A 15661-nucleotide genomic window follows, 5' to 3' on the forward strand; every position below is an offset into this window, starting at 1 on the left:
TGTGGAGCTTGAACTCACAAACTGCAAGTTCATGACCTGAGCTGAAGTCGGACGCTTAACAGACTGAGCCACCCAGGCACCGCCCCCCCCCTCCAGTCCTTATTTTAAATGCCTTATAGTATTTATGGATGGGACAGGAGTGTACAACAGACATATAAAAAAAATACTGTATATACCCAAATACAAGGCAAGGTTTTACTCCTCAAAAGTCATTCTCCAGAGAAGTGACCTATAAGTTCCTACAAAGTCTCTCATTAGTCATTCATTTATTTTATTTTTAAAAAAATTTTTTAATGTTTATTTTTGAGAGAGAGACAGAGTGTGAGTGGGGGAGGAGCAGAGAGAGAGGGAGACACAGAACCTGAAGCAGGCTCCAGACTGTGAGCTGTCAGCACAGAGCCCGATGTAGGGCTCGAACTCACGAACTGCGAGATCATGACCTGAGCTGAAGTTGGACGCTTACTGACTGAGCCACTCAGGCACCCCATTCATTTACTTTTATTTTACATTTATTTTGTTTTATTTTGCTTAGGTAGGATATGTTTGCTTTCAATTATCTCAGTTAAAGCTAGTTTTTTGTGGGTTTTTTTTTTTGATGCTTATAAAAGTAAATGGATAGAACCAATAAAAAAATAAAGGAGGCAAGGAAATTCAACATTAATCCTTCATTCCTAGGAATATGAACATACCATTGCAAACACTAGATGTCACTGTAAATGATTTTTTAGATCACTTTATTTATTTATTTGTTAGGTAATCTCCACATCCAATGTGGGACTCAAACTCATGACCCTGACATCAGGAGTTGCAATGCTCTACTAGACTAAGCCAGCCAGGTGCCCCATAAGATCACTTTGAAAAACAAATAGTTTCTCCACATCCTCTCCAGCATCTATAGTCTCCTGATTTGTTCATTTTAGCCACTCGGACTAGCGTGAGGTGGTATCTCAGTGTGGTTTTGATTTGTATTTCCCTGATGAGGAGTGACGTTGAGCATCTTTTCATGTACCTGTTGGCCATCTGGATGCCTTCTTTAGAGAAGTGTCTGTTCATGTCTTCTGCCTATTTCTTCACTGGATTGTTTTTCAGGTGTGGAGTTTGATGAGCTCTTTATAGATTTTGGATACTAGCCCTTCGTCCAATATGTCATTTGCAAGTATCTTTTCCCATTCTGTCGGCTGCCTCTTAGTTTTCTTGATTGTTTTCTTTGCAGTGCAGAAGATTTTTTATCTTGATGAGGTCCCAATAGTTCATTTTTGCTTTTAATTCCCTTGCCTTTGGAGATGTGTCAATTAAGAAATTGCTGCGGCTGAGGTCAGAGAGGTTTTTTCCTGCTTTCTCCTCTAGGGTTTTGATGGTTTCCTGTCTCACATTCAGGTCCTTCATCCATTTTGAGTTTATTTTTGTGAATGGTGTAAGAAAGTGGTCTAGTTTCATTCTTCTGCATGTTGCTGTCCAGTTCTCCCAGCACCATTTGTTAAAGAGACTGTCTTTTTTCCATTGGATATTCTTTCTTGCTTTGTCAAAGATTAGTTGGCCATACATTTGTGGGTCCAATTCTGGAGTCTCTATTCTATTCCCTCGGTTGATGTGTCTGTTTTTGTGCCAATAGCATTCTGTCTTGATGATTACAGCTTTGTAGTAAAGACTAAAGTATGGGATTGTGATGCCTCCCACTTTGGTTTTCTTCTTCAATATTACTTTGGCTATTTGGGGTCTTTTGTGATTCCTTACAAATTTTAGGATTGCTGGTTCTAGCTTCGAGAATGCTGGTGCAATTTTGATTGGGATTGCATTGAATGTGCAGATTGCTTTGGGTAGTATTAACATCTTAACAATATTTATTCTTCCAATCCACGAACACGGAATGTTTTTCCATTTCTTTGTATCTTCTTTAATTTCCTTCATAAGCTTTCTATAGTTTTCAGCATACAGATCTTTTACATCTTTGGTTACGTTTACTCCTAGGTATTTTATGAAACAGGAACCCTCTTGCACTGTTGGTGGGAATGCAAACTGGTGCAGCCACTCTGGAAAAGTGTGGAGATTCCTCAAAAAATTAAAAATAGATCTACCCTATGACCCAGCAATAGCACTGCTAGGAATTTACCCAAGGGATACAGGAGTGCTGATGCAGAGGGGCACTTGTACCCCAATGTTTATAGCAGCACTTTCAACAATAGCCAAATTATGGGAAGAGCCTAAATGTCCATCAACTGATGAATGGATAAAGAAGTTGTGGTTTATATACACAATGGAATACTACTTGGCAATGAGAAAGAATGAAATGTGGCCTTTTGTAGCAACGTGGATGGAACTGGAGAGTGTTATGCTAAGTGAAATAAGTCCTACAGGGAAAGACGGATACCATGTTTTCACTCTTATGTGGATCCTGAGAAACTTAACAGAAGACCATGGCGGAGGGGAAGGGGGGAAAAAAAGTTACAGAGATGGAAGGAGGCAAACCATAAGAGACTCTTAAAAACTGAGAATAAACTGGAGCGCCTGGGTGGCTCAATCGGTTAAGCGGCTGACTTCGGCTCAGGTCATGATCTCGCGGTCCATTGAGTTTGAGCCCCGCGTCGGGCTCTGTGCTGACAGCTCAGAGCCTGGAGCCTATTTCAGATTGTGTCTCCCTCTCTCTGACCCTCCTCTGTTCATGCTCTGTCTCTCCCTGTCTCAAAAATAAATAAAACGTTAAAAAAAATTTTTTTAAATAAAAAATAAAAAAAACTGAGAATAAACTGAGGGTTGATGGGGGGTGGGAGACAGGAGAAAGTGGGTGATGGGCATTGAGGAGGGCACCTTTTGGGATGAGCACTGGGTGTTGTATGGAAACCAATTTGACAATGAATTTCATATTAAAAAAAAAGTGAATAGTAAGCAGATACACTGTAGAGCTCACAAGTGACTCCTATAGCATGAATGAAAACTGTACAAATGTTAATTAAGACAATGAAAACTTGTGGTATAAAATTATTTTTTTCCTTTTTTTTAATTTTGAGAGAGCAAGTGAGTGTGAGTGGGGGAAGGGCAGAGAGAGGGGGGGTGGGGGAGAGAGAGAAAATCCCAAGCAGGCTCCACACTGCCAGCACAGAGCCTGATATGAGGCTCAGTCTCACAAACTGTGAGATCGACCTGAGCTGAAACCAAGAGTCTGACTGAGCCATCTAGGCACCCCAAGTATGGTATAAAATTCTAATGATAGCACCATTAAGATTCAAAAGGAACTGGGGTGCCTGGGTGGCTCAGTTGGTTGAGCAACCAACTCCTGGTTTCAGCTTGGGTCATGTCGCAGTTCTTGAGTTCAAGCTTCGCATCAGGCTCTGTGCCGACAGCTCAGAGTCTGAAGCCTGCTTGAAATTCTGGGTCTCCCTCTCTGTTCCTCCCCCACTCACGGTCTGCCTTTCTCTCAAAAAATAAACATTAAAAAAAATTTAAAAAGACTGAAAAGGAACTTTATCACAAATATTTTAGATTGAGTACATAAGATTGTGTTCTAGAAAACTAATGTTTAATGAAATAAGAGAACAGAAAACAAATGCTTCTAAACTCCTACATTTAGACATATGACACAATAGTGTTTCAGTTTTAATCATTATCTATTTAATCGATCCTATTAACTTCCCTATATTAGGAAAGATGAAGATTTGTTATAATTCTCAACCACCCCTACTCTCTTATATTTATGTATATCCTCCCAATATAGATAAATTCTCATTTTGGTTGGATCAATATGCAGGAATTAGCTTATTATGACCATTTAAATGCTATTCCTAGTCGAATAAAGATAATAGCAACACTTATAAACTGTGCTAGAGACTGTTCTAATTCTATACATAACTGATATAATCCTCACAATAAAATCCTAGGTAGTAGGCATTATTCCTATCCTCATTTTATAAATGTGGTGTATAATGATCACTTTTCCCTTCTTTTACAACTTTTTTCCTGGAGTTAAAAATCTTCTCTCTCTTTAGGTCTTTCTTCTTGGATAGATTCCCCAAAGACGATTCTTCCAATCTCTTGCCTGAAAAACCTAAGACTGACTGACAACGCTCTAGGAGTCAAGGATGAAAAATAAGCTGAGAATTTTAACATTCAAGCATATACACTTTCATTTAATCCTTTTCAGTACAGTATTCCTCTTTTGCCCAGTGCCGTTCAACTGTACCCAGTGTTCTGACCAAAGACCTTCTCTGTTTTACCTTTTCCAGAGATCTAATCTCCAGCATCCTGCCAGAATATACATGGCGGTGAAGGAAGGCAGTTACCTAGCTATGCACACCAATGTTGAGACTGGAGACATCTACTTGTTCATTAAACCAACCTTCCTATTTTTAGCCTCACTTCTAGAAGTAACTAGTGCTACCAAATTCTGAATCATTGAGGATTCAGTCAGGCAAGCTGAACTGCATCCCAGCTTTCCCCCAACTGCAGTCTTTGGAATCAATTTTTTGACTTTTTGAGAAGCTAAACTTAGTTTCCAATCATGCTTCTGTTTTTCAGCCTCCAAAATTTTGTTACTATCACCACTTCAACTGTCTTCTTTAACTTTATCAGATTATGCATTTAAAAAGAACTATTTAGTGTAATTTTAGTGGGGGTTCCAAATATCAGGTTGTCTGAGCAGACATAAATGGATGTATTAAGTCCACGATCTTTAACTGGAACTCTAAACCAAGACTTAAGTTTGACTGGGTATATTTGCCAGGCAGGGGGAATAATGAACAAAACCAAGGACTTGTATAAAACAAGATGGCCTATTTAAAGCAATTTAGTTAGTAAGGCTGGATGGCTAAGCATTAAGAGATATAAGGATAGCTCTAAGAATTAAAGTGAATTCAGAGCTGAAAAGGTTGATAGGCTACACTAAGTTATAATTATTAACTCTAATTTTATCTATATTTACTTAAATAACAATCCCCAGAACATCAGGATACTAAAATAGTACTTCACAAAGGTATTCCTTACAAAGCCAAGGAATATTAGTAGGCATTATATTGAGGGGAAAAAGTTTCTCAGTAAAATATATTTGGGAAATATTATGTTAAACAAGTTTAAACAGTTTTCTTTATGATAAATCATTAATGAGCCTCTAATAATAATAACGAATTATAACTTTCCAAGAAAGTAATGTTTTTTGTGATGTTTTCCAAATACACATGACCACAAAAGACTGAAAAAACTATTCTACCACATATTACTTATTACCTTACTACTTGATGTCTTTCCGTTGGGTTCACAAACATTTTCCAGGAGCCCTAGATTTCCTTCTGCATCAGTATAAGCTATTCGACCAGAAGTAGGATGCCATGCCAGGCCACAAATTGCATAACCTTTTTCATGTTTCACCCTAAAAATTAAAAAGTGAGTTCTTAAAATGCTACCAAAAAATATATAAACTATACATTTCTTTAGGAAAATTTTAGTTAGAAAACGTTAAATGATTTCTAACAAACTATTAACTATGTTCGTATTTTGACAATAATAATTGTAAATTTGTAATGTTTCAAAATAAAACAAACCAAAATCTAATAGGAAAAAAAAAAGCAAAACAGGGGTGCCTGGCTGGTTCAGTCTGGCGGTTCAGTCAGTAAAGCATACAACTCTTGATCTTGGGGCCATGAGTTCAAGCCCCACACTGGGTGTACAGATTACTTTTAAAAATAAATAAACAAACAAACAAATAAATAAGTTGAATCATACCTTTCCATGCAACCTTTGGTTTCCACATTCCAAACTATAATTAAACCATTAATACTCCCTGCAGCTAAATATTGCCCACAGGGAGACCAGGTTACTATATTCAGGGCCTATAGGAAAAACAATAAATAACAATTTGCATAATTTGAAAATAAACACTTATTGCCAAATTCAAATTTTTATAACCCATATTTTGTGTAACTTCTAATTAAATCAATTCACAAATGGCAAGACAGTTTGCTTATTCAACTTTCTTTTTCAATAATAATTCAACTATCACTAAGCGGTAATTACTTTGTTTACCATGAGAAAATTATGCTGGCACAATTTTAAAAGCAAAAGCTAAAAACTGTTATTATCCTAGAGAGATAACAAAAGGTATCCTCTTAGCAGTCATCACCAAGATGAAGAGAACTAGTAAGTGAAGTGAACTGTACTAAGCCACTGCTGACCTACTGGGCCTCTTGTTTCCTTACATGCTGAATGGGTGTGGGTAAGAGGAGAGAGAGAATATAGAGCAACAACCTTTCCTGCTCTAAAATTCCAGAGTCCATGATCATAAGTCTCAATAAAACTCATTTAACAATAAAGGCTAATTACTGATCATGTGAAAATAACATGTTCTAATACTATGTTAGAGTTAAATTTGACTTCTTATAAATTAAGAAATTTTCTTACCAACTTCACAAAGAGAAAGCTCAGACAAGACCTAGCAAAGACCTATCTACTGTCCAGTTACTGGCTAAATGAAGACAGGTTGAGGGACAAAAGACATGAACAACAATCTGGCATTGTTCTCCATTTCCAACAACACTTAACTGCGATTATATTTAGTCCAAGTATACCTGAAATATTCCTGTTAGCTAATTCAAAGTGTCACTTATAAAACTTACCTGAGAGATGAAATTATCTGAAAGATCAAACTGATTATTCCAAGTTTCTCTTCTAAATAGCTTAACAGATTTTTCCACAGGAACTGCCAGTAACTATTAGGAAAGAAAAATGATTTAAACAAAATTTACAATAAATTAAATTTGAGAGGGAAAAAAAAGGCAAAAGTTCATCAAAATAAGCCTAGAAAACATAAAAGCAAATTTGTATTTTAATTGGCAACTAAAAACTCAGAAAACTACTTAAAATTTTGATAAGCAAAGAATGAATGATCACTCTATTTGCTTGCACTGAAAACCAGAGTACTTATAGTTATGTATTTTTAATACTGCTTTTCAGGAATCTAAGCCCTTTGGATCTAAAAATTCATCTCATTTGCTAAAAGGAAAGAAATAGATCCAGGATGCTTTAAACATCTTAAAAGGAAACTTATCGACTTACATATTCTTCCAAGCAAATAGAAAAAATAAAATCAGTATATTCTATGTTTATCACAAAAAGAAAAAAGTATTATTTATGAACAGAAAAACTATGTTAATTGTATTGATTTTTAAATTAATTAATGTTTCATAAGCAAAGAAAAATAAATCCTAAATTCTACAACTATCACTTAAACGCAGAATGTAATCTTAAGAGTTCACATGATATAGGGGCATCTGGAAGGCTCAGTCAGTTAGGTATCCGACTCTTGATTTCAGCCCAGGTCATGATCTCATGGTTTCGTGGGTTTGAGTCCAGTGTCTGGCTCCGCACTGATGGTATGGAGCCTGCTCAGGATTCTCTCTCTCTCTGCCCCTCCCACGAGTGTTATTCCTCTCTGTCTCTCAAAATAAATAAATAAACTTAAAAAAAAAAAAAGTTGATGATACAAAGGACATAGGTTAAATAAAGTCTCCCTCCCATCTCTAAATCCTATTTCTACTTCCCAAAGGTACACATAAGCCTAGACTCTACAAGAACACATAGAGGGGTGACTTTGATTCCTGATTTCGGCTCAGGTCATGATCTCACAGTTCATGGGTTCCAGCCCCACGTCGGTCTCTGTGTTGACAGCTCGGAGCCTAGAGACTGTTTTGGATTCTGTCTCCCTCTCTCTCTGCCCCACCCTCAATTGCACTGTCTCTCTCTCAAAAACTAGTAAGTGTTAAAAAAATTTTTTTTTCTTAATTCCTAAGAATGGAATATATTTTTTTCTTTAAGTCTTCTTTTACTGCTCTTGATAGCAAGTTAAAATTTTTATAGCTCTTTCACATTTTTGGTAAGTTTATCCCTAGTTATTTCATCTTTTTTGATTTCACAGTAAATGCATCATTTTTTTCCACACCATGTTTTCTAAATGGCTATTATTTATATATGATTGCTAGTGGTTTTGTGTATTAGTTTGTTTCCAGCTACCTTATTGAATTTTCTTATTAGTAATATTTTTCCCTCCATTGATTTCTTAAGATCTCCTTATATTCAAGCATTTCATTCTCTTTCCTCTCTTCAAGCAGGTCCTATCTTTCTACCATTAGTTACTACCTCCAAAATGTGAAATGGTAGTAGAAAGAGCAGACATAACAAGACTGTTTCCAGAGTTGTTCCATTAAATACAATGTAAAGAAGAATATGACATTAATTCATTCAAAATGTACTCTTCAGAAAAAACCTTTATGAAGTTAAAACGTTTCTTAAAACATTTCAGAATTAATTAGTTGGCTTGGGGCACTAAAACTTATAACCTACATAAAATAGCTAAAACTTAAAAAACTAATTCTACTATTCTCACATTCAAAGTTGACAAGAACTAGAAGAAATAACAAAAACAAAGGTTGAAAAATAAGAGTCACTTACCTTCCCACCTTTTGGCTGCCAAGCAAGTCTGCAGATTGATTTTGCATTTATCACATCATTGCATTTTTGTAGCAGTGGCCAACTAATAGCACATGTCTGATTTTTAAAAAAGAAATTTATTTCTCTTTACTAAATTTCTTCCAAAAAGATATGCAGAATAGAATAAATAGGTGATTTCTTCAAACTGATATATGGCTAAGAGAAAAGCAACTGAATTCACTTTCATCTAATTATGATGAAATTACTAATTTACTTTAAGTAATTCACAGGTATAAAGAGCAAAAGTCTTAAATAATTAGAGTATTTCCTGTGTAGAATAAGCGAACAATATACTCTGAATAAATGTACACACACACACAAAAACCCCAATACATTAAAACATTAAAGTGTCTACAAAAATAAATTTAAGAGATCTCCTAGAAAATGTTAAGGTGTCAAAGTCAACCCTTCTGAACAGTTCAAACATGAGGGGAAGAAACTGTGCCTATTGAGGAGGCATACCTGTGGGGGATATTTTTCTCATCAGCCACATGATCTCTAGAATGCCTCAGGAAGAATTAATTGTTCCCTGTGCCAATCTAGAGAGCACTTTCTTGATATCTCCTTCAAAACTTTTAACAGGTTGGTTAGAATAAGTCGTTTATGTGATTCTCCAAATAAAGTGTGGCCAATGTCTTTGTTTTTGTATCCCCAACATCAAGGTCCCTACACATGGTAGTTCATTTGTAAATATACATTGACTGAATTTTCCCCACTGATTTATAAAACCTAAAAATGAAATATAAATCTATTGCTTCCCTTGTGATTGGGTACAAAAGCAATTAGTCTTCAACACATTTTTGCATTAGATTATCATAGGATTTGATCACAGAAACAGTATTCAATGCTACTCAAAAGAAAAAAACTAAAAAGAAAAAAAATTAATTTAGCCCAATGATATGTAACACCCCATTTATGACAGAAATGAGCAAAAAGTTTTAAATTCAAGTTGAGAAGTTTACCTGATCTGAAATTTGCCACACTTTGACAGATCCATCACAACTAGCTGATGCCTGCAGAAATAAAACAATACATTTCTCTATAGTTACAACCATAATACTATATGGAAACTGGTTCAACTGATAAATCAAACAGCCTTTTTATCAACTGTGTGAAATATTCTAATTCTCTTATAATTTTAAACATACTGAAGAAAAACAAACAAACAAACAAAGGGGAAAAAATAATTACCAGAAAGATGTCCTTAGGATCAAAAGAAAGACTTAAAATAGGGGCATCATGTCCTCGAAATGTTTTCTGTTGGCTGCAATCCATCACATCCACAACTTTGACTAGAAAATCACTGTGGACAGTAAGAGTAATGTATAACAGGCATTAATATAAATGTCAATACAAAGCCTCTCCTAAAACCTGACTCAAATATTTCAAGAGTAAATGCCGTAATTTTTTTATAGCAATTTGTAAAATTTGGCATCAAAATTTAAGGACTTACCTTTTAATTTTGCTCTGTAAAAATACCATAAACACGATTCAAGATTTCCCATTAAAATACAAATACTTTCTGGGGCTCCTGGATGGCTCAGTCATTAAGTGTCTGATTTCCACTCAGGTCACGATCTCACAGTTCGTTGAGTTTGACCCCTGGTCAGGCTCTCTGCTGTCAGCTCAGAGCCCACTTCAGATCCTCTGCCTCCCTCTCTCTCTGCCCCTCTCCTGCTTGCACTCTCTTTCCCTGTCTCTCAAAATTAAATAAAAACGTTAAAAAATAATAAAAATTTTTAAAAAATTAAAAATAGAAATACTTCCTAAGTGACTTCCTCAGTTACATCTTACGCTTCTATTATTTACCAATTAATTAAAGTCACGACCATTTTTTAAACTCTCAATAATATTTATCTAATTTTTAAAAGTTTATCCATTTATTTTGAGAGAGAAGGAAAGAACAAGAGTGGGAAAGAGGCAGAGAGAGACAGAAAGAATCTCAAACAGGCTCCGCATTGTCAGCATAGAGCCTCATGCAGGCCTTGAACCCACAAACCGTAAGATCATGACCTGAACCAAAATCAAGAGTCAGATGCTTAACCAACTAAGCCACCCAGGCACTCCTCAACCATATTTAAAAGTACTATGCCTTTTACTCCACCTCAGCAATTTAATTGTTTTTTTTTTTCCTGTGACAAATAAGCATCAAGAGAAACAACAAAAATCCTACAGTACAGTCCACATTCTACCCTAATGATTTTTGAAATTTTGTATCAAACTATCATGTTTCCCTAATCTGTTTCAGCATTTACTGAACAGGTTGTCTGCAAAGCAATGTATCTCAATTCACAAAGAGTAGGTTGTCCTCAAAAACCTTTACTGAACACTTGAATATAAAAATTAACAACAACAAAAAAAGGGCAAAGTCCTGAAAATGCTACCCTGTAACCAACACATGACCATTCTGTTCTAGTATTACTTCCTTTTCTGGTATCAAAGAGCCTCACCTAGATCCGGCAGCAATTTTTACACCATCTCCATTAAAGACCACATGGTTTGCATTTGTGGTAAAGCGAGTCAATATACCATCTGGAACTCCTTCAGGAAATGTGTGGATTTGAATAGTATTGTTAGATACTGCAGTGACCAATTTCCCATTCTAAAAGAAAAATAAAAGAAATATTACAAAAAAAAAATCCAAATCAATTGAGAGTCTCTTCACACTTAACAATCCTATTTAAAAAATCTTATAAATGTAGTTAATGTCAAGAGAAAAATCATCACTCAGTATACAACTTTCCTGAATGTCTATTAGCAAGAAAAATTTATTTACTACCTTTATATAATTTAATTCCCCCTTCACCAGCCAAATTTTCAGCCTCTGGATTTTCTTTTTTTAAAGGTGGTTCTTGGGGCTTTTTTATGTTTTTTTTTTTTTTTTAATGTTTATTTATTTTTGACAGAGAGAGAAAGAGACAGACAGACAGAGAGCATGAGCAGAAGAGGGGCGGAGAAAGGGAGACACAGAATCCAAAGCAGGCTCCAGGCTCTGAGCTGTCAGCACAGACCCCATTGCGGGGCTCGAACTCATGAACTGCAATGTCATGACTAGAACCGAAGTCAGACGTTTAACAGGCTGAGTCACCCAGGTGCCCCAGAAAGGTGGTTTTTGTTAATGTTTATTTATTTTGAGAGAGAGAGAGAGAGACAGAACGCAAGTGGGAAAGGGGTAGAGACAGAGGGACAGAGTGTCCCAAGCAGGCTCCACGCTGCCAACAGAGCCCAACATGGGGCTTGATCCCACGAACTGCAAGATCATGACCTGAACGGAAATTAAGAGTCGGACACTCAACCAAGTTGTCCAGGTGCCCCTTAAAACACTAGACAGAAAGATGGTGGAGCAGGAGGATCCTAAACAGAGTATACTTAGAATGATGAGCAACGAATAATGTATAGAATTGTTGAATTACTATATCATACACCTGAAACTAATATAACACTATACGTTAATTATACTGGAGTTAAAAATATAAATAATTTTTTTAAATAATAAAATTAAATTAGGGGTGGCTGGGTGGCTCACTTAGTTAAGCATCTGACTCTTGATTTTGGCTCAGGTCATGATCTCATGGTGGTGAGAATGAGCCCCACATTGGGCTCCATACTGGGCATGGAGCCTGCTTAAGATTCTCTCTCTTCCAGGGTGCCTGGGTGGCTCAGTCAGTTGAGTGTTTGACTCTTGATTTTGGCTCAGGTCACGATCTCATGGTTAGTAGTTCAAGCCCCAAGTTGGGCTCTGTGCAGATAGTGCAGAGCCTGCTTGGAATTCTTGCCCTCCTCCTCTCTCCCTGTTCTTCCCCAGCTCATGCACACTCACTCTCTCTCTCTCTCTCAAAAAAAAAAAAAAAAAAAAAGATTCTCTCTCTTCTTCTCCCTCTGCCCTCCTGTGCTCCCACATGCACTCTAATAATAAACATTAAATAATAAAATTAAATTTAAAAATTAAGAACACTAAATAAATGGAAAACTTTAGGATATGAAAATGATCAGCAGAGACCATTGCTTTGCAGAGATTTTAGCTAAGAATCATAAAAGGTAAAGTATCTGCCCTGGAAACTTAATTTTATTACTTCTCTAGGAGGGGCTCTGATAAATCATATGGTCAATTTATTAATTTAGATTAAATGGTAACTGCCAAAAAACCAAATACTCAAGTTTGTTAATGAATATCCTATAGCAACAGATCTCAGCCATATTTGAACATGTAAGACCCTCTGTCTATCTATAGCACCTGCTCTCACTCCAGTGGAAAAAGAACTTAGTAATACAGTGACATGTTACTATACAGAAAAATTTGGGAAGATGTATACATCTGTTCAAGTAACAGTACAGATGATTCAGATTTGAACTACAATATATACTTATCTTCAAATACTGGAAAACTGGTAAAAAGTACTGTTTATGCCTACATTGTTAACTACTGGATGTAATTAAACAATCCACAAAAGACTACATCTATAATGTTGAAGCTAACAATAATTTAATGTGAAAACAAGAGAATCAAGGAAAAACTATAACCAACTCAAGACAACACTGATGATGCTACATATTCTTTGGCAAAACTGCAGAAACACCCACTATCTGTGTGCATATACAGGAATTATGCAACCTGGCTGTGCTTTACTTGACAGACAGATCTCTCAGTAAAATCAACGAAGCACCCTCAGCTCTAATAAACAATTTCGGTAATTTTTAAGTAACACATTAACTAGCCCTCTATTCATATGAAAATATTAAAGTATATCTATACTTCCTCACCCAGGAGACCTGAACAAAGGACTTGTTTTGAAATCAATTTCCAACCAATCTACTGAGAAATCAAATCACTATCAGTACTTTGTCAACTAGTAAAATTGAAAAAAAGAAAAACGAAAAAGAAAACACCCAAAAGATCAGGGATCTGGTCAGATCACTCTTCTCCCTGGTGGACTGACAGGAATGGATCCCAGCACCGGCTAACTTGAGCTCTAGTCCACGGTGTTTCTTACCAACTGTGTCATTTGACCTTCCTCAGAGTTTTGACTTTCCCATGAATAAAACCGAGGTAATTCCACATACTTCTCTATAACTTTGTTAAAAGGCCTTGACAACGTAAAATACCATGCAGACGTTAACTATTACTTAACCAATTGACTAATTTCAGTTTCACTATTTTAGAGTGATATTTTCTCCATTTTGTTATCCAATAAAACATCTAACTGTACTTTCCTGTACCACTGACTCCAAAACCATAAACAATTATGTTTTAAATGAAATGTGTTGTAAAGCTGTCAACTTTACATGGTTATTTGGTAATGTCATTTCAATGAAGTACCATCACCCTTATTTCTAAAGCCAAAGAAAACATTTTAGCGCAGATTATCAGATTTCTAGTGGACTGAATAATGACCCCCGAAAGGCATGCCTAAATCCTAAACCTAGGTACCTGTGAATGTGATCTTATTTGGAAAGAGCATCTTTGGCCGATACAGTAAATTAAGGATGTAAATCCAATGATTGGTGTCCTTATAAGAAAAAGGAGAGGAGATTTGAGACACAAAGACACAGAGAAAAAGGCAATGGGAACATGGGAGGCACAGATCGATGTTTCTTCCAACCAAGCAACACTGAGGATTACTGACAACGACCAGAAGCTAGGAGAGAGGCATAGAACAGACTCCCTCGGAGCCTCTAAAGGAGCTAACCGTGCCAACACCTTGGTTTCAGGCTTCTTGCCTTCTGAGCCATGAGACAACAATTTTCTGTTGTTTTAAGCCACCAAGGGTTTGACAATTTGTTCCAGCTTCCCTAGGAAACTACTACAAGACCACTTTTTTTCCTTCTTTACAGTCTTCATATATACATGTAGTGCATACTTACTCTAGAAGAAAAATAACAACATGAAAGTGTTCTGGGCAAAGAGTGAGTTTCCCTACTCTTATGAAGTAATCTCTGTTAACATTTTGAGTTAAATCTTTCTAACTTTCTTACACACATATGCAAATTTCAAGTATATATATGTCTGTGTACCAATGTACAAAACAAATTCTCTTTTGAAGAACAATTGGTTCTAATTTTTGCTATTATAAAAAGTAGTTTTACTAATATATCCTTGTCCACATAAATATGAAAGTATGTATTTCCTCAGGGTAAATAGCCAGAAATGACTATGTGCATTCTAAGTTTGATGTATGGTATCAATTTACTTTTTAAAAAGCTCCCCAGTTACACTTCCAGCAACTGTTGTGCAATACTGTAAAATAATAGAAAATAGATATTAGCCTTTACCTCCCATTCCTGGCAGAGTTCTAAAACCCTTGAAACTTCCTAAGTGATAAGACTACTAGGAACAGCTTTTGTTCTAATATTTGGTCTTTGACCCTGGTTCCTGACACAAAGCTCTTAAATCTCTTGGAATTTCATCGGTGATAGAAATGTCTTTTGTCCTAAGGAGGCAATTCTTAGCAGACTCCTGGATAACTTCAGAATGAGGGCTCATGATTAGAAAAATCAAACCATGGGGCGCCTGGGTGGCTCAGTTGGTTGGGTATCCGACTTCAGCTCAGGTCATGAACTCACAGTTTGTGAGTTCAAGCCCCACATCAGGCTGTATGCTGACAGCGCAGAGCCTGGAGCCTGCTTTGGATTCTGTGTCTGTCTCTGCCCCTCCCCGCCCTCTCAAAAATAAATAAACATTAAAAAAAAAAATCAAAATTAGAGGCTTGGAACTTTTAGCCCTACCCCACTTCATCCAGGAAAGGGAGAAGAGCTAGAAATGGAATTAATAAACAACCATGTCAATGTAATGAAGCCTTCATAAAAATCCCAATAGCATGAGGTTCAAGGAGTTTCCAGGTTGGTGAATATATTCACGTACCAGGAGGATGTTCAGACCCCAACTCCATGGGGAAAAAATACCCTCCCAGACCTCATGCTATGTATCTCTTCATCTGCCTGTTTACCTGTACCTTTATCTATACTTCATTATATAATGAACTGGTACCAGTGTTTCCGCCTGAATTCTGTGAGCTATTTGTAGCAAATGACTGAAACCATTTCATTTTGGGGGGGGGGGGGGGAATGGGAACCTCTGATTTGTAGCCAAGTAGGACAGATGCTGTGGGTAAGCTGGGGACTTACTACTTTCAACTTGTATCTAAAGTGGGGAGCAGTCTTGTGGCACTGAGCCCCTAACCTGTGAGGTCTGTGC

General features: G+C 36.5%; 1 protein-coding gene across 4 annotated transcripts in view; it reads right to left on the bottom strand.

The window, feature by feature from the left end:
- Positions 1 to 15661, bottom strand: part of WDHD1 (WD repeat and HMG-box DNA binding protein 1) — a 65509-nt gene that overhangs the window by 38442 nt on the left and 11406 nt on the right. For 3 of the 4 annotated variants that reach the window (XR_008299413.1, XR_008299412.1, XM_015082542.3), the window contains exons 4-10: positions 10920 to 11071; positions 9661 to 9772; positions 9432 to 9482; positions 8431 to 8526; positions 6600 to 6692; positions 5710 to 5816; positions 5215 to 5356 (exon numbers count right to left, since the gene is read on the bottom strand). Coding sequence is in view for 2 of the 4 variants with exons in the window: in XM_015082542.3 (XP_014938028.1) it covers positions 5215 to 5356; positions 5710 to 5816; positions 6600 to 6692; positions 8431 to 8526; positions 9432 to 9482; positions 9661 to 9772; positions 10920 to 11071 (753 nt within the window). In the remaining 2 variants the exon portion in view is untranslated. Of the gene's footprint in view, positions 1 to 5214; positions 5357 to 5709; positions 5817 to 6599; positions 6693 to 8430; positions 8527 to 9431; positions 9483 to 9660; positions 9773 to 9922; positions 10167 to 10919; positions 11072 to 15661 lie in introns of all 4 variants that reach the window. The other variant, XM_053224471.1, reaches the window with a different exon arrangement.

This window comes from Acinonyx jubatus, chromosome B3 (genome assembly GCF_027475565.1).
Source record: "Acinonyx jubatus isolate Ajub_Pintada_27869175 chromosome B3, VMU_Ajub_asm_v1.0, whole genome shotgun sequence".
In the NCBI taxonomy this organism is placed as follows: Eukaryota; Metazoa; Chordata; class Mammalia; order Carnivora; family Felidae; genus Acinonyx; species Acinonyx jubatus.